The sequence below is a fragment of the Leptidea sinapis genome, chromosome 36 (genome assembly GCF_905404315.1).
Source record: "Leptidea sinapis chromosome 36, ilLepSina1.1, whole genome shotgun sequence".
Classification (NCBI taxonomy): Eukaryota; Metazoa; Arthropoda; class Insecta; order Lepidoptera; family Pieridae; genus Leptidea; species Leptidea sinapis.
The window spans coordinates 977957-1003766 of record NC_066300.1 but is presented as its reverse complement, the minus strand read 5'-3'; the positions used below and the strand labels follow the sequence as shown (position 1 = coordinate 1003766).

Sequence of the window (25810 nt, the reverse complement as noted above, 5' to 3'; positions counted from 1 at the left end):
AGCATGCCACCTCATCCATGTTCCTACTAACATTAAGCTCTCGTTATATTACCCAAATACAGCTCACTGAGCACTACAATCCGAGCTGTTTGTTCTGCTAATCTGCTAATTTGTTATTCTACTATATCTATTCTAATTTTTTTCTTATACTATATCATACAGTATATGTCAAACTGAGTATTGACATTTGACAGTCATCATGCCAGTTTGTTAAGATGAACAATGTGTGTTATTAATCAATTTCGTCGATGGTATATTGTAATGAGTAAATAATTAAAATACAAGAATTTTCATAGTCCTTCCTATCTTCAAGACACCAGATTTACTCACTTGAAAATTTAGGTGACATTTCCTGTCTGTAAGGGTTCTTGCTCAGCTCTGGTAGTTATTCTATCAAGGCTTTTTAAGATGTTAAGCAAGGCATGACTAGTGAATGGATCTTTTGATTGACAATATTTTGGACTGTATGTATGAGTCAATACAATTGGACAAAACTTCTTTTTGCATATTAAGCCGATACAAAAAGTTACTTTCCATTTCAAATATTTGTATGTAATACATTCATATTATACCTGTGTGTCATTTAACTTTCAGTAAAGTAATTTAAAAATAAATATGAAAACTTATTCTACCCTTGAAATTCATATTTCCTGCCAGGGAATTTTTCTGATTCATAAGCATATTTTTTATCACGCAAATATCTTAATATTGTTGCCCAAAATTCTTATTAAATCTGTATGCTCGGTATTACATAAGATACATAATAGCTTTAAGGGTAAATGTATACACTTTTATAATAAAGTCCCAGCCACTGTTCAGGCATTATCTATAAATAAATTTAAATGTTTTATAAAAAAATGGCTCTGTCGTAAATCCTATTACTCCATAGCAGAATAAATAAGTAATCAGACAGCTTGGGACTAGATTATGAAAAGAACACAAAAAAAAGAATGCTGGGAGAGTTTCTTGCGCCGCTTCTTCTCTCTCAGAGCGCCACTTGTTTCTGATGCGGTAGTAGTATCTAGTATATTAGAAATGACATCAAAATGAATTCTAAAGCAATCAATTTTGAGAAAATAAATGCCTTTTATGCCTTTTATTGGTAGTTCATTTCTATAGACTACAAATTTATCCTCCTCCAACAGATCTGTAGACTGTAATGCAAAAGCAAAATGTAACTGTAATACGTAGGTCACACTGAAAGTTTTGCGTAACTGAAAAAAACAACATTTTGAAGTCTAGAGGCAAAGAAGTCTTACAGAGAGAAAGAACTTTTAAAAATCATCACTCTAAAATCTTTTCGACTTCATTTCATTTTTGTTCCGTACATAGAACTTTGATGTGTGATAAAAAACAATTGACAAAAGATTTCCCGCCAATTGGTTTTTTTTTATTACTATTCTTAGTAATAAAAAAAACAACCTTCTGGTTGCAATGTTTCAAAAATGTTATATACATTCAAAACTCAAATAGTTCCAATTAACTAGAAGTGCAAATCTTTTAGTGTATGTATCAACTGTAATATCTACCACTACCTTGTACACACAGGATGCTGCATTTTGGATCAGTCTTAAGCTACTACAGGCGAGCATTTATATATATGATTTGTTTATTGGGTACTGCCACATAGCACACAAGTGGAAGTTAAATTTATGTATCAAATTTGTTAAAGTTTTAATTGGAAGAATAATATACAGGTTATTGCAAAACTACCCGTACAGCCGAAAGGAGGTTAAATGGGGCCTTATAACGAGTACATTCACAATATTTAAGAACCATAGTAACACTGCATAACATACCCCAAAAAAATAAAAAATACATAATATTTTAAACCTTGTCGGGATATAGCTTATGTGGCATTTCGCATAATTTTCTTTGTTATTGATGTGAAAACTGATCCAACAAGCTGTTCCATCTCGGCATCTGTTGGGCAATCGGAGAAATACACTCTGCCCTTCACATAACCAGTGTTTTCAACTTGACATTTTTTGAAGCCAGTACTTAAGTAGGGTAAGGTTTGGCACAGTGTTACATTGTAACAATGATACCCAACTAACATTTCTTTAGGTTTTAAAAGAAAATGGTAAGAAATAAATTTGAAAAAGTAAACAAAAAGAATATACCACAAAGAAAAGAAATTCATTGCAAGATAGCTGAAAAACTTCGATAATTACTGAATTTTTTTTAAATAATGTATATAAAATCAACTATTTAGGTAAAAGTGGAAAAGTTGACAGTTTATTCTACTTTCCTCTTGAACCAGATATGGCAACCATATTGTTGGTAGATATATTCAGATTTTTCTTTCACTTGAAAACATTTTTTTGTACTATTTTGATGTTGTAACATTGTGCCCCTTACCCTGTAACAGAGGTCCCCAGATACAGGGTTCACTGTTACAATCAACGAATCTGATTAAAGTGAAATTTAAGTAAAGAAGTTCCTAATAAAAGTTGTGTTTAAATAATTTTAAATGAAGAGAGACTAGTAAAGTTTATATAAATGCTAGTGAGAAGTTAATTAAATAAATATTATCGTCACTTCATTATCGTTTGTGTTTTTTGTAACAATGTGCCCAACCTTACACTATATTGACATCTTTGTATTGAAGTAGCAAACATTTATGAATGAAAAATAAAAAGCTATTAAAGTAGAAAATTATTAGGTAAAATAGGTATGTAGGCCTTTCTGTTTAATAATCTGGTTCCCTGACATGACAGCTTACTAAGGTTGACAAAATTTTTGGTGTTGATAATTAATTATATTTTTTTAAATAATATAAGATAATTATTGTAACACATTGTGTATAATATGATAAGTACTTCTTTCATGAAGTGCTGTACATACTAATATAACATAGTTACAAATTAGATTATTATATTTGTACCAATTACTTTGGAACAGAAACATAAAATAATACTTATTTGAACTATGGACGCACCTGAAATCTGGTTGCGGATGGTTGGTCCTTGAACCTTGAAGGCTTCTCGACATCCCGGAAACTGCTCTTAGTTATCGAGGACTTTTCACATGCTGGTGCTTGGCTCACTTCCTCACGAACTAATTTCTCACTACCTCTGGCTCTAAACTCCAAACCAATTTCACTATCTATATCCGGCTTCGGTATATCAGTAGGATACTGAATATTACCATTCGTTGCAGCCATAGATTTTGCAGAACTTATTTTTCTAAATCGTCCTATAATGACGTCTTCTTCGTCATTTTCTTGAAATTCTTCAGGTTTCTTTGAACGATTTTCTAATTTCACATGACCCAGTTCTATATCTTTTTGTTGGGAACCCATTTTAATATAAAACGTTTTACTTTTAACACAGAAATATTAATAAAATAATAAAATTAAATTCGACATGTGGGCCTCAGTCATAAAGATGTTTCAGGTAATGAACATGTCAATTTACCTTTACTGAAAATTTCGAATAATCACAGCACCGAAACTAATCTAGTTTAATAAATAAACATTTAAAAGTTTCTTATTTTTAATTTCGACCACCGGATAAATGAATAGAAAATGAAGAGACATAAACGCTACACAGCTTACCAAGCGCTGCGCAAAAGTCAACTAACCATAAAACCTGAATAGTGAATACTTGAAATTTTAATCGAGATTAGTCATGTCAACTGTCAAGTGATGTGAAACATTTCGTTAGACGTTTTCATTCACAGAGTACCTTATATTAAAACTGAAAACTAAAAAATAAAAAACTGTTTTCATTGTAAATAAATGAATGACAATGACGCCCATCAACAAGCCAATGTTAACAGTATTGTGTGAACCTAATTCGGAGCAACAATAAAAAGGCTGCGGTGCTATTCTCGTAATTTCAGAATCGTTGATGAAAAGTTTCGATCCTATCCAGGTTTTGCTCTAAATTGGTATTCTCCTATCATATCCCTAAAACGTTAACTGAACTATAACTGGATCAAAGCAGCGCATCAACAACATTCAAATCAAATCAAAATCACTTGAAGTAAATGTACCTAGGTCACGGAAATGACATTTATGAATGTCCAAAATATTTTTTTTGTTCTTGAATCTACCACTACTTCGTAACAAGTTAAACTAATGAGAAGAAGTAGCAAGAAACTCATTGCTAGTCTTTTAAATCAAGATTAATATTTCCATCGTTTTACAAATCATTTCAATTACAATTTAAGTAAAGTGACGCAACGCAACAAATATACTCAAACGTCAAAATACCTTACAACGTGTAAGTCAAAAAGTAAATATAAATAATTCACATAAAACAAAAGTTATTGTATACAGTAGCTGCATCATCCACATACACCATTAACAAATAGGGGCATTTTGCGAAAATTTTATAAGTGATTATTTTAACCACAAGAGCTTGAAAAATTGATTGAAACTTTTATGGTTTCGATCTGATTTTTTGTCGTTTCTGTTACCATAATTTGATTGTAGAGTTTTTGTTATCATTGTTTCATTTAAAAAAATTTTCTTCATCAGACCTTTATTTACCTCTCAATATCCAAATATACATAGGGCAAGTATTACTTAATCATTTATTATCAATTAGTATTTTTAGTGGGTGAACCTTTCAAAGCAATGTAAGGACTTCATGCAGCCGCACGACATCTGGCTAAGGATAAGGGTTGTAAACTTGTTATTACGTATGTGTTAAATTCGGCCGCGTATATAATAAGAAAAGACGACACCTGGCTAATTTCGTGATATATATGTACGTGTGAATATGTTACTTATTGTTTTGTATAAATATTTAGTTTTAAGGTTATACGTTTATGACGTTATTTGGATTTTCTAATATCAGTTTTTTTATGAAAATACTTTATCAGAATGTTAACCGAATAAGAAGTAAATTAACGGAATTGTACAAAAATATCCTAATTGAGAATTATGTAATATCATAATTCTCAATTAGGATATTTATGCGAAACTATTTCTGTTTATGCGAAACAAACCTAGATAGCTCTTTCTCTAATAGTGAATTTGTGGATGACAGGTATACCGTATTTCGTAGAAACCGCGAATCTACTTGTTTGTCAAAGCAATCCGGTGGGAGTGTTCTGTTAGCACTTAAGAAAAATCTATTTGCAATTAGACATCCCGAACTTGAAAGCTCATTAGAGGATATATGGATAACAGTACGAGAGAACCGAGGACCTCGTGGATTTAACTTAAATATATACCTTGTATACTCCATCACTTGTATCACCAATTAATATTTTCTTTGGGGTTATCTTAAGGCTAAAGTTTACGACACCAACCCAGTAACTCTTGACGAATTAAAGGGTCGTATTCGCACAGAAATCCATAACATCTCAACAGAAACGTGTAAAGCTGTTATCACAAATTTCCGCTCTAGTGTGCATTAATGCCAGAATAATGAAGGATTGCATATAGATGTGATTTTTAAGAAAAAAATTCCCATTTTGTATACTATCGAGAACTATAAAAAATTTTGATCTACTGTAATTCATTTTTTTTTAATCATCATTCTAATTATAAACGGACTTTTGGTCCACGTGTATGTACCTTGTATACTTACCTCCCGAACTGAATGTCACTCAATGTCGCACTTTTTATGATAATTATAAGACGCTCTTAAATCTAAACAATTCTAATTCTAAAACTATTATTTCGGTGATTTCGTGCGATAACATTTCCCTTCCTCGTCTGTCCCTAGTAAAGCCTACGATACCAAATCTTCGCTACTTATTGATCTACTGGAGGTGGGTGGCTTGTCACAATTTAATTATGTTCGCAATTCAAATAATCGTACTCTTGACCTTTTTATGACAGATCTAACAGACGTAACTATATCTGAGAGTTCCCCATTATGTGTGCCCGACCGACACCACCCAGCTAATAATGTTTATGTATGTACATTGTCAGTTGTCAGTTTGTCACGTAATAAATTAATATATAAGAACTAGCTGACCCGACAGACGTTGTTCTGTATATAATAAATAAAATAATGTTTTTATATGAATTTGTCAATAATATATCATAACATCAAAAATTACTTCATAAAATAGGTATGCACCCTGCTGTCGTACTGAAATTGTTTCACAGCAGAACTGTCAAACCGCGCGTCAATAAATTTTCTCATAGAAATGATGTATGGACACATAGGAAAAACAAATTTGTTGTTTGTATTTAATTAATAAGCAGCATTTTCCTATTTATTCACCTTTAAAACCTTCTCTGGACTTCCACAAATAATTCAAGACCTAAATTTGCCAAATCGATCCAGCCGTTCTCGAATTTTAGCGAGACTAATTAGTAATTTTTTAGAAAATCTTTGAATGCAGACTATACTAACTTTTAAAAATAACATAAAGTCTTCTTTCATTAAAATACCCTATCAACGATATTTAAGGTACTTTCCCTTCATGTCCTATAACTGCGACATCTGTATAGATTATAGTGTATACCAAAGAATATACTACTATCCTCCGGTAAGGACTGAGGAGTATTATAGTTCTGTGCAACTGTCTAACGAGTATCAGGCCAGCGCCAGCAGTATATTCTTTGTATTATGTATTAACAACTAACAGCTATTCAACTGTTTTAAGAAATATTATTTGATAGTTAATTATTGTTTTAATTATTGCTGTGGTGTGGGGCGTTGGCTGTTGAATTCATTAAGTAGGTAATGCATTGCCTTTGATTTGTTTCTAACGAGTAAAATTATTAGCTACCATTCATAAATAACAACTCCGTATAACGAAATGTCCTAGGAAATTATTTTCATTGTATTTATTGATTCTCATTTTTTACAGTTTGATTATGTCTTTGAAAGGTTTTACTTTCGGCACAGTATGTTTTGATGAGCCACGAGCTATTTATTATGCTGGCCAAACTCTATCAGGAACTATAAAATTTGACATAGAGCTGCCGGTAACATTTACAGGTACCTATGACAATAAGTCTATGTATACTAAATTTAAAATGAATAAAATTTTATAAGTATTTATTAAAATAGTATTATATTTATTAAAATATTTTATTTGCATATAAATATGCATATATCTTGTGATTACTTCTCTTTGTTTTCATACAAAAGTTGTAAGAAAAGGTTTTCCTAGTAATATTTTATTATCTATTTCTCCAAGCAATTAAAGCCCACTATAGTGGTCATGCATCAGTTTCCTGGAATGAAGATCAAAGTGAAAAGTATGGGGGAGTGGAACGAGTGAGAATAATAAATTATGTTGGCAATGAGCTATATATTAACAATGAGCAATATGTCCTTGGTACTGGAGGTATGTGATTTAAATCTTTAAGAATTTAATATCTAATAAATAAGTTATTCTAATTTGTTAAACAGTTAGGTTCTTATTTTTTGGGATGATATTGTGGGAAGTGATAATATTATGCCACTAATTGCTTTTCTTTAACATGTGTCATTAATGGGAGTTTATAGTTTACAGTTGTTATATATTTTATGATTAATTTGCTCTACCTGGATTTTTTGAAATAATGTCACCAACTTACACAAGGTTTCTGAATCTGATGCAATAGGTATAAACCTATAACAATTGACAGCCTCATATACCACAGACTATAATACCAATGAGCAAGGAACTCAATCATGATCACAGCAATTCCAGTGGGATGCTCCTTTGCACAAGATGCCAGCTAGATTATGGGTACCACAATGGCGCCTATTTCTGCTGTGTAGCAGTAATTTGTATGCATTACTGTGTTTCAATCTGAAGGGCACCAAAGCTAGTGAAATTACTAGGCTAATGAGACTAAACAACTTTTATGTCAAGATGACAAGCACAGTTGTAGTGCCACTCAGAATTTTTGATTTTTTCAAGAAGCCGCTTCTTGGCGGCACTGCTTTGGGCAGTGTGTATCAGATACTATCGGTTGAACATCCTGCTTGTTTCTTCCCGTGTTGTCATAAAAAATTCTTTTAATAAAAATGAATCCCTAAATAACATCTAAAGGGATAGAGATGTATTAATGAATCTGTAATGCCAACCACCTTTAGAATAGTCTTGAACCTCTATTATTGAACATTGAACATATCAGAACTATAATTAAAATGTTGCACATATTTCTACAGGTATCTAATTTTTTCTAGCTCCAACCCTACTTCCAGCTGGACCTCACACAATCAAGTTCTCATATCAACTTCCATATAATATACCATCATCATTCAATGGAGAAAAAGGAAGCATAAAGTATTGTATGACAGCATATTTAGAATACCCTGAGGGACATCATGATAAATTAACTGCCGATTTTGATATTGTTGATCCACTAGACCTTAACACAATTGAATGCTTAAGGGTATAACATTTTTTAATTTACTATTCTATATTTGCTTATTTTTACTTGTTAAGTACTTTTGTTAGATCTGATTTCTCAAATGTTTTGAAAACAATGTAATATGTAAATTATATACTTCAAATCATCATGAAATAAGCTTACGGAAAATAAAAGAATTTAACAAAGTTGTCTAATAGTAAGTAAAGGGCTCTATCTTTTTTTTGCTAAATCTGAGTAATTTGATTCTGTGAAGTTAAACTGCCCTTTGCATAAAGTCTTTATGATTTAAAACTATATAAATTATTTAAGTAAAAAAAAAATTAACATTTGGTAGACATAATTATATAGAGTTTGTTGTTGGATAGTCAAAATTGTGGTTCACATGCATGACACATAGATATTATGTTATCAGTGCAGGCTAGTATTGGAGTACAAGGTCTAGAAACCTTGAGTGATTGCCATTTCCGCTGGTGGCATGGCAATACTTTAAGCTGGCCCACATTCTAACGCTCTACAAAGGGCAGGTCCAGCCACAACACAGAGCTGCTCAAGGATCCAGTGCTCTGATATTTGGCTAGATCACTTGGTGTTGCATGGAGACATATCTTCATTGTGTGTTTTCACCGCATTTATCACGAAATATTCCAGCCGCAGGTGCTGCCTTATTCCACCTTCGCACGACACGCCATAAATTACTATCTGGATATGTGGCATTGCTCCACTGTGTAAAGTTAACTTGTGTTCAAGGAATTTTCCTCCACGTGCCACCAAGCTGTGGAATGAACTGATGCGGCGTTTCCAGGACTGTACCATGTATACAGATATCTTCAAAAAATCTTCGCGTTTACCTTTCTATAAGGCCGGGAACAACACCCTGTAATTCCTCGGTGTTTCAAGACAATGTAGGTGGTGGTGATCACTTAACATCAGGTAATCTAAACAATTCCTCTTTACACCATGATATACATATTATGTCATATAAGATGTTGAGGGAACCCATATATCTGTTTATCGACTGTGATTCAAGTCTTTGTATTCATATTATTTATTTTAAATTTATAAAGTAAAAAAATACTTTTACATTATATCACAATAAAGGACCCAAGAAATTTGTTATTTAGAGGGCATAGTAGTAATAGAAGAGTACTTTTACTTCATACTAGAGCACCTGAATCGATGCACACACACATACACACGATTTACACGCCCGCTTAGCAATTTTGGGGAGACAAAACTATTGGGTGTCACCCCGCCCGCTACCGAGACTGGTTACTGTCCGAGTTAATTTATCCGCGGCCGTCCGTGTCGTCAATCTTTTTGTATGTATCAACCCTAGCACTCCGACTAGCCGAGACTGTTGAGTTACGCTACTGTTCTATTACTTATATTGTAGTAGAAGTCTGCTAAACTGAGTTGATTAACAACCTCTCTAAACAAATGGAAACATGGAACAGATTGTAAGAAAACCAACAAAAAAATATTGCATTAAGTCAAGATATTGTTTGTAATCTGACTGAGAAGTAAATTGTATGATTGATGATGGATTAACTACATAAGGAAATAATCTTTTCAATATTTTCTTATTACAGAAGCCAATAGAGACAGAATATGATGAGGTATCTAGTTGTAACATGTTCTGCCAAAGTCAGCCAATTATTATAAAGATAGTTGTACCAGTGGGTGGCTATTGTCCAGGACAAACTATACCAATTGGAATACAGGCACAAAATGACAGCAGTGTTGAAGTAACAAGAATTAAGTTTCAATTGATTCAGGTAAATTTGCAGGAATTTGTGTTGACATAGCCAGTTATGAATCTTACTTATTGTACTATCTCCATCTGGGTTATACTGAAAGTTTTGAGCAGCAATTTATAAGAAAAGAAATATATATTTTTTTCAACATATTTTCAATTGTATATCAGCACCAATGACGTTCTATACATATAGACAATCACCAATGACACCATAATAACCTTCGACTGCTATGTCTATACATTTCTGATTGTGTCCTTTCATCTGTCCCATTCTGACAAGCGGGTCTTCTCTGGGGACTTGTCAATAATATTGTACCACATTTAATGAAAAAATATTCGTTTTATTAAATTACTTCCGCTTTTTGCATATCAATCTTAAATAAATAAAATAGCCTTACCGATGATAAGTCACACCAACTTTTTTTTTGAGCCGTTAATGTATTATTTAAGAACTTTTTATAGCAAATAGGCTTGTTGATTGACACACAGTTGACACACGACTAAGGAGAAAAGTGTGCTTACATTGTATTTAAGATTTCCAGATTTTTTTAAGCGGCAAATCGCCCGTGCCATGTCAAAGCACGTCGTCAAAATCGGCGAGCAGCTTTCTAGTTACCCGACCGGAACACGCAAGTTCTGGTCGTTATCGAAAGCTGCTCTCGGTAACTTCAACCAGCCAATCATACCGTGGTGTTAGAGCTCTATGTCTGAAGTACAGTTTAGACAGAAAACTGTTAGGCGAGCTCTGTTTTCGTTGGACGTCAGGAAGTCGAGCGGGCCGGATGGCATTTTTCCAATCGTGCTTAGAACGTGTACCCCTGAGTTGACGCCGGTGCTAACGCGTTTATTCCGGCACTCTTATTCCAAAGGCGTAGTTCCTGACTCATGGAAGTCAGCCCTTGTCCATCCGATCCAAAAAAAAAGGAGACAGTTCGGATCCGGCAAACTACAGGCCTATTGCTATTACCTCCATGCTCTCCAAAGTAATGGAGAGCATAACTAGCCGCCAGCTCTTGGTATACCTAGAGGATCACCAGTTGATCAACGACCGACAGTACGGCTTTCGCCATGGTCGGTTGGCAGGTGATCTTCTGGTATACCTAACACATAGATGGGCGGCGGCTATTGAAAGCAAGGGGAAGGCCTGGCAGTTAGCCTGGATATAGCGAAGGCCTGTAGCGTGTATGGCACAAGGCGCTCCTCTCAAAAGTTCCATCATTCGGGCTTCCCAAGAGCTTGTGCAAGTGGACCTCCAGCTTCCTCACTGGGCGCAGCATACAGGTGCCCGTGAATGCTGGAATGCCCAAGGCTGTGTGCTATCTCCCACGCTGTTTCTTCTGCATATCAATGATATGTTGGACACCTCCAACATACATTGCTATGCAGACGACAGCACTGGTGATGCCGTATACACGGGCCATGCAGGTCTCTCTCGGGAAATCGTCGAGCAGTGCCGGGAGAAACTTGTGTCTTCTATCGAGTCCTCCCTTGAGATGGTCGCGGAATGTTGTAAATTGAACCTTGTCCAATTTAACCCCCAGAAGACTCAAGTTTGCGCGTTTACCACTAAAAAAACCCATTTGTCGTATCACCGCTCTTCGACAACACTTCCCTTAAAGCCTCGCCTTGTATCGTGGCGTCATTAATAGAGCACGGCATTACTTCAAGCCGGCCCACATTCTAGCGCTCTACAAAGCGCAGGTCCGGCCACACATGGAGTATTTTTGTCATCTCTGGTCTGGCGCACCCCAGTATCAGCTCGATCCATTTGACCGCTTGCAACGTAGAGCAGCTCGAATTGTCGGGGACCCAGTGCTCTGTGAACGGGTGGATCACTTGGCGTTGCGTAGAGATGTGGCTTCATTGTGTGTCTTCTACCGCATTTATCACGGGGAGTGTTCCGAAGAGCTTCGCACGACACGCCACAAGTTAGGATATCATCCCCACCGTCTGATGTGTGGCGGTCCTCCACAGTGCGGTTTTCAAGGAGCTTTCTTCATCGTACCTACTACAGAGCTGTGTAATGAGCTTCTTTGTGCGGTGTTTCCAGGACGATACGACACGGGTACCTTCAAAAAAAGCTCGTACACCTTCCTTAAAGGCCGGCAACGCTCATGTGATTCCTCTGGTGTTGCAAGCGTTTGTGGACGGCGGTGATTACTTAACCTGTCCTCCTATTCCATAAAAAAAATTATGTGATGGTGTCCACTGCAGACCACGGACACGCTAAGCATCGATTGACGTCATTGATGCGTGGCATGCTTGAAAAGGCTCTTACATATCACACGGTCAACGTGTGATATGTAAAAGCCTTATAGGTGACTGGTGGTGAGTTACACTATAGTTGTACTGTTTAGTGTGTGCTGCAGTGGAAACATAGACCTACGTTGTCGAACAAGTGAATCAACGCACTCAATGTCATGAAAATAAACTTTTTGAACAATATTATTTCAGAGAGTGAGATATCACAGCACACACCCAAGGTCTACGTATGTGACTCCCGAGGAAGTGTTGGAGTCAGCCAGTCAAGGACCCATAATGAGCCACACCAAACGATCTCTCACATGTCCATTAAGAGTTCCCGATATCATTGCGTACAATACACAAGCCTGTGGTATTATTGAAGTTGCTTACTTTATAAAGGTAAGGGCTACATCTATAACAAGATTTCATTTGAGAAATAGGTTGTGCTTTTCTAATATAATCTGTAAATAATCATTTCTAAATTGATAAGCACTACAAATTTATTGGAAAATATTTTTTTTTTCATGGACAAACGAGCGTAGGGGTCATCTGATGTTGATTCATCACCGCCCACATATTCCTGAAACACTAGAGGAATTTAGGAGCGTTGCCGGCCTTTTAGTAAAGTATACGCGTTTTGTTGAAGATACCCATGTTGTATCTTTCTAGAAACACTGCACATGGAAGCTCATTCCACAGCATGGTTGTATGTGGAAGAAAGCTCCCTGATAACCGCACTGTGCGGGAGCGCCACACATGCAGATGGTGGATATGCTATTCTAATTTGGGGCGAGTCGTGCGAAGGTGAATTTAGGCGGCATGAATCAGATCAAACAGTCTTCGAAACACTCCTCGTGATAATTGCGATAAGACACATAATGAAGCGACGTCTCTACGCCGTTCACAGAGTACTGGATCTCGGACAATTTGAGCAGCTATGCGTTGCACGCGGTTTTGGCTTTGGCCTCCAGATGACTGACGCTCGATATTTGGAGACCCACGGAGATACACGAAGTGCAAAAATACGACAAATGGTTTTTTTTTGTGGTAAACGCGCATACTTGAGTCTTTTGGGGGTTAAATTGGACAAAGTTCATTTTACACCATTCCGACCTTCTCAAGAGAGGACTCGATAGAAAACACAAGTTTCTTCCGGCATTTCGAGGATTTACCGAGAGAGATCTGCACGACCCGTGTATACGGCATCTCCATTACTGTCATCCGTATGCGTAGCATGTTGGTCCAACATATCCTTGATATGCAGAAGAAACAGGAGATAGCACACAGCCTTGTGGAATTCCTGTGTTCATGGGCCTCGGGTTGAGACAATAACGAGACTACGATCTGTAGCCGCGCCCAGTAAGGAAGCTGAAGGTCCACTTGCCTAAACATTTTGTCTTCTATTGCTGAAAGCTCCCAAGAAGATCTTTATTACAACGATCGCTATTTTATACTTACGATAAAAAAATATCTAATATTTTACTGATCCTATCTACAACTAGCAGTGTGTCTCTTGTCCTGCAACTTCCGAAAATTCAAGTCCACCAAACTAAAAATATTCCCACTCAGCTGATGTTGATTGAACAAAATTCACCAGAAGGGGGGTGAAAGAGAAGGGAGATCATTCACTGGGTTTTGTTCGTAGGTTAGCCTATAGAAGAACCATCATATAAATAACGGTGTCACACAGAATGAAAGAAAATATAAGTCATAGAGGAAAATGACATAGATAAAAATATAGACTTTATTTACATGAGAATTTGTTTTGCTGTTCTTAAAGAATAATTCAGATAGGTGCAAACGCGTTTCAGCCGCGCCCTATATCAGAAGAACTTAAAATACCTATAGTCGGAAATATAATTCGAGATCAAAATTGTAAAAAACGGTGCTGCCAACAAATAATAACCTTTTCCATTGTGCGTGTTGAAATATACAAAAATATCATTTTAAAATTATATCTATATACTAATAATTAAATATTGCACGTTTTCTCTTTATAACATAGCATCAAATACATCGAAAAATTAAAATGTTTTACTGTGCAAACTTTGATTTGACACTGGCAATAAGACAGACAAACGTAGACGTAGACGTAGACGAGCCAAACATTTGGCTCGTCTACAGAAGAAAAACGTAAATAATGTTATAAAAAACGTTGGTCGTAGTGATAGGTATGACTGGTCGCAATATTGTTTTGTTCATTCGGTTTCTGACGTTCATTGTGATTAAAATATTTATAATTATTTAAGATTGTTCAAATTGTTTTGTAGATGGAGCATTATTAAGGTTCGAATCCAAAAAAAAAAACTGAAAATTCGCTCATCATGAAAAGTGGTTAAAGGGCATACTGCCAAACCTAAAAACCAAGTCGGTAGTTGAAATGAAATGAAAGTTTTATTTGCAAGAAACATTTGTACTTAAGATGTTAACATAATATTATTGATAATCCAATATGTTTCGTCAATTGACATGCAAAATATGTTATAAAATTGTCTCAATACACACACTACTGCTATACTGAAATAAATCAGATTTTACAATGGTATCCATTAATATTTATAAAATTAAAATTTAATGATGTTATAATATAAGTCGTAAGTAATTAAATAATCCATTGCGTACCTACGAGTATGTATAATGTTAACAAATTCAATGTCATAAATGTATTTAATTTACATATATTATTATCAAATAGAATATACGTACGGCACGCTATGATGGCCGTTTTGACGTTGTCCACTCATGAAGTTTCGTATTAATTAATAATTACATTGAAGGAGCAAATCACTGTTCTTTATTGTCAATAGTGACGTGCACTTAGTCATTAAAATTTATCGAATGTATAATTTATTTATTACATTGATTTCTAAACTATATGAAGGTCCCGCGAACATTTATTTTTTATTTTTATAAGTTTCTAATTATTGGTGTACTTATTTACCACAACACACGGCATTTGTTTTTCGAAATTCAAAGTTAGATAATATTTAAATCTAATACGATCGTAAGATAGGATCGCTGGCTAGCACAACTATAACATCCGGCAAACTCGCGTCAATGCTCAATGCAAAACAAAGCAGTTTCGACTTGACGCTGCTTCGAAAAGTACAAATTGTGAGTGCACTGCGATTGTGATATAGTTTTGACCTGGCTTTGGACTTCGGATATTGATACTGCATTACTGTTGACCCTTGCTTGTTAATTTGGACTCTGTTTTCGCCTTTTGTTGTGGATTTCGTCGATATCGCCGAACGTGAGACAGGTGAGTTCGTTATACACCTTTGTTCAAACTATTTCGATCGTGAATCTCAAAATGGAGAGCAAATTTTACCTATAACGTCAGTGGTTGTACGGGTAGCTGATGCGCTTAATATTGGACAACGAACTGTTAGACGAATAACTAAAGAAAAATATGGCGAGACAGAAGAAAATAAACTTCACACACCAAAAAAGAGAAAACGAGCAAAACCAGTCGTAGGCATCGATAGCTTTGATGCCGATGCCATCCAAAGACATGTGTACGGCTACTATTTACGGAAGGAGTATCCAACAAGAAAAAAGTTAGTGTAATCACTGAAGGAAGCTGGATTATTCTTCGGTGGGGAAAGTTTTTTAACGAAGATTTTTAAGACCGTTGGATTTCGATACAAACAATGTAACAAACGCAAAATATTGATGGAAAGATTTGATATCGTGATGGCAAGATATAGTTTTTTACGGCTAGTGAAAGAAATTGAAAATTGGAAAAATGTTGTGTTTTTGGATGAAACATGGCTTAATGCTAACAATACTGTAAACCGTTCTTGGGCTCATCGGTCCAAGAACGGTTTACCTACACTGCAGCATCTACGTCCAAAGTTCCTGTTGGAAAAGTATCGCGACTTATAATTTGTCACGCCAGAACCATCAACGGGTTTGTCGAAGGTTCTCTCATGGCTTTTGCGTCAAAACCCACTGGAGACTATCATGAAGAAATGAATGGAGAAAAGTTTACTGGATGGTTTACCTCAATGTTGTGTAGCCTCCCTGGACCATTATAATTTTGAATAACGCCCCATACCATTCGATGTAAATTGACAAGCCACCTGCCCAATCCCGAAAGAAAGCTGACATCGTCGCATGGTTTCATGGCGTAGATGCAAACATACATATGTTAAAAGCGGAATTAGTATGTCATTTAAAAGAAAACAAACCAACCAAGATCCGATACGTCATTGACGAAATAGCGTTAGAACCTGGGCACAGAGTTAAACGATACCGCCTTACCATTGTGAATATAATGCAATTGAGTTGATGTGGGCTCAAATTAAGGGCCCGCGTGGTGCCAATCAGACATCTAATGTCTGCTTGGCACAACGGTAGCAGATATTTTTTCGTTAAATATACACAGAGTAAGACAAGCTTCACGATATACCACAGAAAGGTAATTTAACAGACTATAAAAGTAAGAATAATTAATTTTAAAACTTTATCCGTGTAAAATACGACAAGCCGTCAAAATGCGGTCAGCCGTAAAAATTATCTGTAGCAGTCGATTTAAAAATTCTTTTTTGTATTATCTATGATGTTTTAGTAACTATTCTATGACTAATTAGTAACTTTGAAGTGTTTTAGTTATAAAAAATTACTACATTCATTAGTAATAATCGAAATGAGTTTACATTAGTAATCGTTAAGTAGAGTAAAAGTTAAATAATAATAATAATAATAAAATTTATTGCCTTGAACTTAATTAAGTATACAATATCAGCTTATTACAAAACATACATTAAGACAAAAGGGAGTAGGCTCAGCTTATGCTGCCTGAAATAATATTTTCATGCAGCGCTGGTTTTCAGCCATTCCCATCTCCCTAAGATGTAAGGTGGGATACATAGTAAAGAGGGCAAACTAATAACGATAACAATGCAGATCTAAACTTTTTCTAAATGTATCAACCTCTGTATAAATTATGAGTGTGTTTGTGAGTGTGTGTGTTGTATAAATATATGAGTGTGTGTCAATGTGTCAGTTTAAATGTAATATGAAACGAGTTGCAAATGTTATGGTTTAATCATGAAAAATATTTATATAAGGGAAGTTCTTTCCATACACAATAATTAAAATTTTCAGCTTCCTGTTGTTTTTTTAACAATGCCATTTTATATTTACCCTTAAACTGATTTATATTTTTTATCATTCTAAGAGGTGGTGGCAAATCATTCCAAATACGGGAAGCCATGAATTTGAAACTGGATCTATATCTTGTTGTTTTGTAGTATGGTATATTTAATAAGTTTTGAGAGGCAAAACGTGTACATTTTAAATTAGAACTTCGGCTCCAGGACAATTTTTCAAATAAATATTCAGGGCGCTTGCTATAGATAATTCTCTTTATACTACAGGCATAATGCAATTCTCTCCTAGCTTTCATATTAAGTATTCGTTTGTTGTTTAAATATGGAGTTATATAGCCTCTGTTTGGAACATGAAAGGAGAATCGAATACATGCATTTTGTACTCGCTGCACTGCTCTCTCCAATTTATAACTGAGTCTGGGACCATATGTTGTACTGCAGTGGTTGAATTGGGAGAGGACAAGTGACTCAGTCAATGAATTACGTAGTTCCTCTTTTAGGTATGGCCTTATTTTATATAGTGTTTTTAGTTTATAGAAAGCAGTTCTTATTTTATTGTTAACATGTTCCATAAATTTTTGCTCGCCGTCTAATACCAGGCCCAAATTACGTGCAGTTTTGACATATTCTACTGGTATATCATTTATTTTTACTTTTTCGTTGCAGTTACATATATATTTAATTTGGTTTTTTGTTCCAAGGGCCAACATCTGTGATTTAGCTGGATTAAGTGACAGCGAGTTTTTTTTTGACCAATTGTAGATATTTTCTAAGTCCTGATTTATTTTACGTATAGCGTCTTTGACATCCTTGCCTTTGAAAGAGTAATACAGTTGCGTGTCATCAGCGTAGAGGTGGTACTTACAAGTTTTTATATATTTGGGGAGGTCAGCAGTAAAAATGGAGAAAATTATCGGGCTTAGCAGAGAGCCCTGTGGGACACCTCTTATCACAGGCAGCAACGAAGAAAGAAGTTTTTTACCAGTTTTGTCTTCAATTTCCACCATTTGGCTTCTACTGGTCAGGAACGTATCAAACCAACAGCGAGTATTTTTGGTGAAACCATAGTGTTTTAGTTTTGACAGCAGTATTTCTGAAGGGATACAGTCGAAGGCTCTAGAATAGTCTAGCAAAACTAGTATACTACTATATCACATATCCGATGCTTCTGTCAAATCATCAGTGATATGTAGAAGGGCTGTTTCTGTGCCGTGACCCTTACGAAACCCAGATTGATATTTTGGTATTACTTTTATACTGTCGAGATAAGCAACCACTTGATCTAGGACTACTTTTTCTAAACATTTGGATAGTACGGGTAAAATAGAAATTGGTCGTAAATCATTTAGTCCATTAACAGTTGTTTTTTTTGGTATAGGTTTAACAAGTGCGTTTTTCCAACAAGAAGGGAATTTATGAGTTAATATTGACGTATTAATGATATTTGTTATTATAGGCAGAGTAACTTCAACGGTAAGTAAAATCATGTCAATGTCTAATTTATCAACACCCATAGCTTTAGTTTTGATAGCCTTTAAAATATTAAGGACTACCTGCTCTGATGTCATTTTCAGTTCAAATGCTTGTTGTATACTGTCTTTTTCGTTTCTCGTAATTTCTATATCTTCTTTGTTGTATGGGGGTAGATTTAAAAAATGAGCGTTTATTTCATTTGGGTCTTTAAGGTGGTCCGGTAAAGAGGTGTTGACTGATTTAGTAATCGTAGTAATATTTTTTATATTTTTCCACAAGAGGGCTGGTTTGTGAATATTGTTATTAATAGAGTGTTCAAAAAATGCTTTTTTTTCTCGTTCCTTAGTAGCTGTAACAAGATTCCTGAGGGTACGATAGTATGTTTTTGAGGTATCAGATTTAGTAATGTTTGCTTTCTTTAGAGCTTTATCTCTCAGGTTCATCATAATTTTTAAACTGTCTGTGATCCATGGCTTAGGTGGGCCTCTTAGAACTGATCTCTTAATTGGGGCATGAAGGTCGAATAATGTTAAGATATGATCGTTAAAAGTATCAACCATATGATCTACATCATTGAAGTTGTTGATAAGATGCCAGGGAGTTAAATTAAGGTCAGATTTGAATAAAGTCAGATCCATATTATGGAGATATCGTTTGAACTTAAACGTTTTGTTAAGCCTTGGTTTCTTAATATTAAAATATGTCAACACCATCGCGTGATCGCTTAGGTCTCTGTTATGAATTATATCAACTTTCTGACATTTGGATGGAGTGTCAGTTAAGATAATGTCAATCAATGTTTCCGAGTTATCCGTTACCCTAGTCGGATCCTTAACTATTTGATGTAAATTATGTTGATAGCAAAAAGATAATAAATCTCTTACCTGTGGCAGATCTTCATTGAGGAGATTGATATTGAGGTCACCGAGAAGACAGCTATAGTTGCAGTGCCCCATCAGGTTTACTGATTCACTAATGTTATCTATCGCATCACGGACGCTGACACTCTCGGGTCTATAAGCTGTACCGATAGCCATAATAGCACCTGGTAATTGAACTTCCAGCCATAACTGCTCAAGAGCAGTGCTTGGAAGTTGTTTAATGCGAGCGACTATCCCTTTTCTGATAAAGAAACCAACTCCACCACCTCTCCTTTGACCGGTTCGAGCCTTGTGAATAAATCTGTAGTTGGTCACCGATGGCACAAGAGCTTCTTCCCCTTCTTTTATCCACGTTTCATTGAGCGCAAGGATATCTGGTTCATACTTTAATAAACTTATCAATAACTCATCCGTCCCTGTATTCAATGATCTTGCATTTAATAAACCTATTTTCAAACATTTTTTTGAAGGGTTAGCCATTAGGAATTTTTAAATGAACTACTTTAATAAACAATGTGCAACTAATATTTAACATTTGTGCATGTTTATTTGAATATGTGTTTAAGAGTTCTGTGTGTTTAGTGTGAGTTCTGTTTAGAGTGTGAGCATTATTTGTACTATGTTGTGTAGAAAAAGTATGAAATAACAGAAGGTTGCACATTATAAAAATATAAGCTTTAAATATAAGTTTAAAATAAGAATGATAGGAAAATAAAGGCTCAAATATTAAGATTTTCCAAAAACCCGGAATAAATCACTCTCCTCACGTATCCTGAAACGTTCTTTTCCTTGCTCTTGCCGTACATAAATTTTACCGTCGCGTGTCCATACATATTTAAATTTTAGTTCGCTGGCTAATAAGCGGGCTTTCTGAAATAAGTATCGGTTGTGTCCGCTGAGACGTTCATTTATATAGAGAGAGTGTGTAGGGCCTGGAAGCTGCAGGCCTTCGGTGTTAAGGCCACGGCGAACGCGGGCGGCGGTTAGCAACGCGTCCCTAGTCTCACGGCGTGTAAGACGCACGATAAGCGGTCGTGGTCTATACGGTTTGTCTTTCTCTTCTGGACGCCTGGGCCCGACTCGCTCCACGTTGACAATATCTTTCTCATTGATACTGATGCCTATTTTATGTGCAACGGTCTTAATAATATGCATTGCACTTTCGTTTTGAACTTCCGGACACCCAGAGATTTCAATATCGTTTGCTAATAATGTTTGCTCTTGTTCGACTATTTTTATACTGAGCTTCTGTATTTTGTTCTCCAAAACTGACAAATCGGTCGATTTTTCTAATTGCGACACTCGATCTTCAAGCTGTTGAATACGGGAGTTTTGCGCCTTAATGGTGTCCGTCAAATTAATAATAGCGTCCTTAATGCCAGTCATTTGTGAGTTAAATAGCTCACTCATGTGTAGTTTCAGTTCTTCCATTATTGAGAACTCTGCTGTAGTATCCGTAGTTGTAGACCGAGCTGATGGATTTTTTACACGCAACGTGACATTTTCATTCTCTGTATTTTTTTGAGTACGCTTAGATCCTTCACACTTGTTCGTTACATGTTGCCGGACTTCGTCCATTGTTGTGTCAATGTTTCGAACTGGAGTATTGGTATTGCCTCTTTTTGGTATTTTATTAAGGCACTCAGGGCAGTTCCATTTATCCTTACGTTGCATCAAACAATACAGTTTGTACGTCACGTTGGCACAATCCAAGTCGTATTGTCCTTTACATGTTAAACACTGTAAATATTCTTTCTTAGGTAAGGCATTTCGGCATCCAGCGCATTTCGGTTGTGAGTTCATCGTGAAAAAGACCAAGCAGAAAAATTCCTTTTTGCTATTTTAATGCCTAGGTAATATATTTTTAAGCTATGTATTCAAAAGATTTATAGACAACCTTATAAATATAATATTATGTTGACAAGCTAGATGGCGCTAGTATGTTTTATTTTAAGTATTTAAAATTACTTAGCATATAGAAATTATATTAACAAATACAGATAATTAATAAAATAATTTATATTGTTCACACTACAAAAAGTACTTCTCTTATAATCTCCTTCAATCAGGTGGCTGTAATATAATGTTGTGTAGGTATATTACAACAAGTCACTTAGCTTTTGAAGGATGTTGCAATGGTTCCGAGCACAATATCACTAAATTTTAACTGCACTTTTTACTATATTTAACGAATATCAACTTTTGCTAACACTATATATGTTTTATTGGAGCTTAAACTATATTTATTAACTTAATTCACTCCTATATGTGCACTTTTTCTATTAATTTCAATTTTTAAACACTAAGTCAATGTTTACACTCGCTTAGCGCCCTCTAGATTTTTATAATCTCTAGATTTTTAAATAATGTAGGTAAATCTAAATAAATCATAAAAAATGCATGACAGCCCTACTTTAAACGAAATTTGTTTAACAAAGCGCTAGCTTGTTTAATAACAGAAGCATTGACGTTCGTTTTTATAAACAAGCCGAAACACTTCAAAAGCAATAAATTTTATTGTAACACGAGCCCGTTGAAATTGGCGTCGGTAACGCGCGGCGGCTTAAGACGGGCATGTGCGCGACGCGCTTTGTGGCAGCTTAGCCACTGACGGGTTATGTAAACATTTATAATTTTGTTTTATTAAACTTTTTTAATCAGGTACTACTTGCAACAAAAAGTAATAGATTTGATTATATTTTTTTTCGAGAATAAATTGACATTTCACATCACTATTAATATATGTCAAAACGGCCATAGCGTGCCGCTAGTATAATTCATTTTGTATTGAAAAAATCATTTAAACTATAGATGCAGTCTTCTTTTAAAAACTTTGAAAGGTAAGGTAAACTTTAAAAGGTACCTTTAAATTCATTAGGCAATTTATTATATATTTTCATAGACATGCTGTAACTATTTCAACTAAAAGTTGCAGTTCTACAGAAGGGAATAATGAGTCTATTTGGATATCTTGCGTTTAAAACCTTCTGGCTTTTTGGTATAGAAATCAGACATATGTTTTTGAACAAATAGGCTTATCTCATAAATTTATAGGCATGGCAGCGATAGAATTTTCAATTTTTTAAAAAGACAAGAACCTATGGGGCCGGCTCCACATGCCGCCCTTAAACACTTCTCCTGTGCAATAAATAAATGACCTATACTCACCGAGTTGCCCCTTATGACCAATCCTTATCGTAAAGCTACTACTGCTAAAAACCACGAATACATGTTGGTTAATTTTTTTGTTAATTTTGTCAACATGTGACTTGAAGGACAAGTTGCTGTCTAAAGTAATACCAAGAAAATTAACAAGTTGTGCTTCTTTAATATTCTCATCAGTTGTTTGTTTTCCTTTTTGAAATCCATTTCGTTCCTTCAAAATTATATTATGTTTTGACAAAAAAGATGTTAATCGCTTGTACAGTGTCTTTTCGAAAATTTTTGAAATAATAGGAATTAGTGTGATTCGTTGATAGTTGTTAATGTCCTTTTTGTCTCCTGCTTTGAGTAAAGGTGTTACTATTGATTTTTTAAAATGTATTGGGAACTTACCTTCTTCAAAAGATAGATTTATTAAGTAGGCTAGGACTAGAGCTAATTCCTTTGCACATTCCATTATTACCTTTGTTGCTATTTCATCACAGCCCGTGGAATTTGAATTATTAAGTGACTTAATAACGGTTATTATGTCCATTTCATCAGTTTGCATTAAGAAAATATTTGAATTGTCAATTGTTATGCTTTAATAATTTGTTTTAATGTCCCTTACCACTCCCGAAGGTTAGAATCGAACCCCACAACTGCCCAATGGAAAGCGCAAATTATTGAATAGTTCATATCCAAAAAAATAAATTATGATAAAAGTTCAGTTACTAGAAATCGTAAAAAGAGAAAAATCGAATTATCAAAGTTTTGCTGGGGACAATTTGGCTGCGGAAATTATATTTTTTTTATAAAAGTAATTCCCTTTCGTCGACATCAAGCTCTTTATACCCCGAATCAGAGAGCGAATATTATTGATTATGCAGATTATTTATTTTATGTTTGGTGACCATTATCAAATATTGACATTTGCAAATATTTTATATATATATTTATGTTTTACGTATTATTAATCAAAATAAGTTTATTATAAAACTACCTAGAAAACTGTTGATAATCTCTGAATTTTTGACAATGACATTTCTTTGTTTACATTTTTGATCTCGAATTACATTTCCGACTATATATTGTTTACACTATGTAATTTCTAAGTATATACTATCTTTTCAGATGTTAATTAAGATGTCGGGATGTGTCGACAACTGTGAAGACGATCATGAGATCAGGCTTGGTCTTATCCCGATTCAGGAAACACTAACAGACTCTTACGTTCATCCATTATCACACCTACTTCCAACCGCACCCATACCTAAAGCCAATATGAACTATTCACAGAACGGCGAAGTCCAAAAGAATGTCAATGAAAATGATAGTGGATTCAGACAGTATGACATAGGCTTCAAAGTCCCAGGGTTACCGTTATTACCGTTGGTAACTGTTGGTTCTAATATACCTCAGCCGTCAGCTCCACCGTTGCCTTAATGTGAAATTATTGGTTCTAAGTCTGAATAACTTTAAGAAATGATAATTTTAGCTTAGAGAATTCTTATTTTTTATCTCGAAATTATTATATTATACTTATAATACTCTGACGTTTCGATTGTAATGTTATATGATATATACATATTAGATTAAGCATAAAATATTTGATAAATCACTATACAGCAAGAGCTTTAATTATTAAATTGTTATTTTTTTATATTATGATAGTGATATAGATTTTGGCAAAGCGCTTTCATTTTTCACTTGGTGCTTTTCAATATTTTTTGAAGAATTTTATTGTAATACTTTTTACATGTTCTTAATAAGTATATTATGTGATTCAAAATAAAATGTCATGCTAAAAATTAGCTTGTATTACTTATGACAAAACACTTTAAATAAGAATATACAAAAAATCAGGTGACCAGGATAAATCCAATTCCAACATTGATCAATCAATGTTTATCCACCACGTCAACAGGTCGACTGTTGACAGCAGACATGGCCAACACCTTAGATAAGATCATTTATACGTCTAGACTGTGACAGCTGTAAAAACTTCGAAAAAATTTAGTTAACTGTTTACCTCTATTTTCTACCCGCTCTCAGTATCTGTCACGTGTCTCTAAGACAACGTCATCGATCGCTACTAAATAGTGTTGAAAAAATGACGAGTTGTGCAATCAAAGGGTGTAGAAACTATCATTTCAACATCGCTAAGTAATATTTATTAAATTAAAATAACCCATTGAAGTATAAAATTAAATTGAAGGATTGAATATTTTTTGAAGTGAAACTTCTTTAGGGTCTAGTCTTTAGATGAGGGTAAAAATTTTACGAATGAAACACAATAGAGCGTCATGAAAATGTGGGACGTTTTTGTTCAAGAAGACGAGGAGGTTTTTGTTCAAGGGAGAGAGCGATTGACACCGATTGAAGAAGAGTATTTCTTACTCTCGAGCTTAGGGAAGCTACCTACTAGCCTTGTATCGTGCAGGTTTTTTTTAATCCAAGATGGCCGCCGCGCAAAATTATTATTTCAACATTATGGATATCGAATCCGAGGTTCTCGAGGGTGCAGAGAACGAATTTGGGATCATTTTTGAAATCCAAGATGGCCGCCGCGCAATTTTATGATTTCAACAATATGGATATCGAATCCGTGGTTCTCGAGAGTGCAGCGAACGAATTTGGGATCATTTTTGAAATCCGCGATGTCCGCGCCGCGCAAATTTATGATTTCCACAATATGGATATAGGGTGCACCTCGAGAACCTCTGATTCGAACCGAGAACGAATTTGGGATAATTTTTTAAATCCAGTGTCTATATGTGCCAATAAAGTGTAACGAAAATGTGGGACATTTCTATCCAAGAAGAGGGAGAGTGAGATTGAGATAGAGTAAGAAAGGGCGAACGTAGCATGAAGCGCATGGCACCGCTAGTAAGTAAAACAATTTCGCTACTAG

At 35.0% G+C, this 25810-nt stretch overlaps 2 protein-coding genes and 1 long non-coding RNA gene across 9 annotated transcripts in view; 1 reads left to right on the top strand and 2 right to left on the bottom strand.

The window, feature by feature from the left end:
* The window catches only part of LOC126975492 (bumetanide-sensitive sodium-(potassium)-chloride cotransporter), a 70472-nt gene extending 66911 nt beyond the window's left edge, over positions 1-3561 (bottom strand). For both annotated transcript variants that reach the window (XM_050823416.1, XM_050823417.1), the window contains exon 1: positions 2942-3561. In XM_050823416.1, coding sequence (XP_050679373.1) covers positions 2942-3304 — 363 coding nt within the window. In that variant the 5' untranslated portion in view covers positions 3305-3561. The remainder of the gene's footprint in view (positions 1-2941) is intronic.
* LOC126975527 (uncharacterized) overlaps positions 1-25810 on the bottom strand; it is a 169522-nt gene that overhangs the window by 80746 nt on the left and 62966 nt on the right. The gene's annotated exons all lie outside the window — the stretch shown is intronic.
* LOC126975511 (arrestin domain-containing protein 3-like) lies at positions 5855-24707 on the top strand. Of its 5 annotated transcripts, none has more exons than XM_050823443.1 (7): positions 5855-5877; positions 6784-6914; positions 7117-7266; positions 8097-8305; positions 9874-10059; positions 12495-12683; positions 24031-24707. In XM_050823443.1, exons 1-7 carry the CDS (start codon positions 5870-5872, stop codon positions 24340-24342), a joined length of 1185 nt encoding a protein of 394 aa, XP_050679400.1. In that variant the 5' UTR covers positions 5855-5869; the 3' UTR covers positions 24343-24707. The 5 variants fall into 5 exon arrangements, with proteins under 5 accessions (XP_050679400.1, XP_050679401.1, XP_050679402.1 ...); XM_050823444.1 differs by lacking the exon at positions 5855-5877 and adding an exon at positions 6487-6653; XM_050823445.1 differs by lacking the exon at positions 5855-5877 and adding an exon at positions 6492-6649.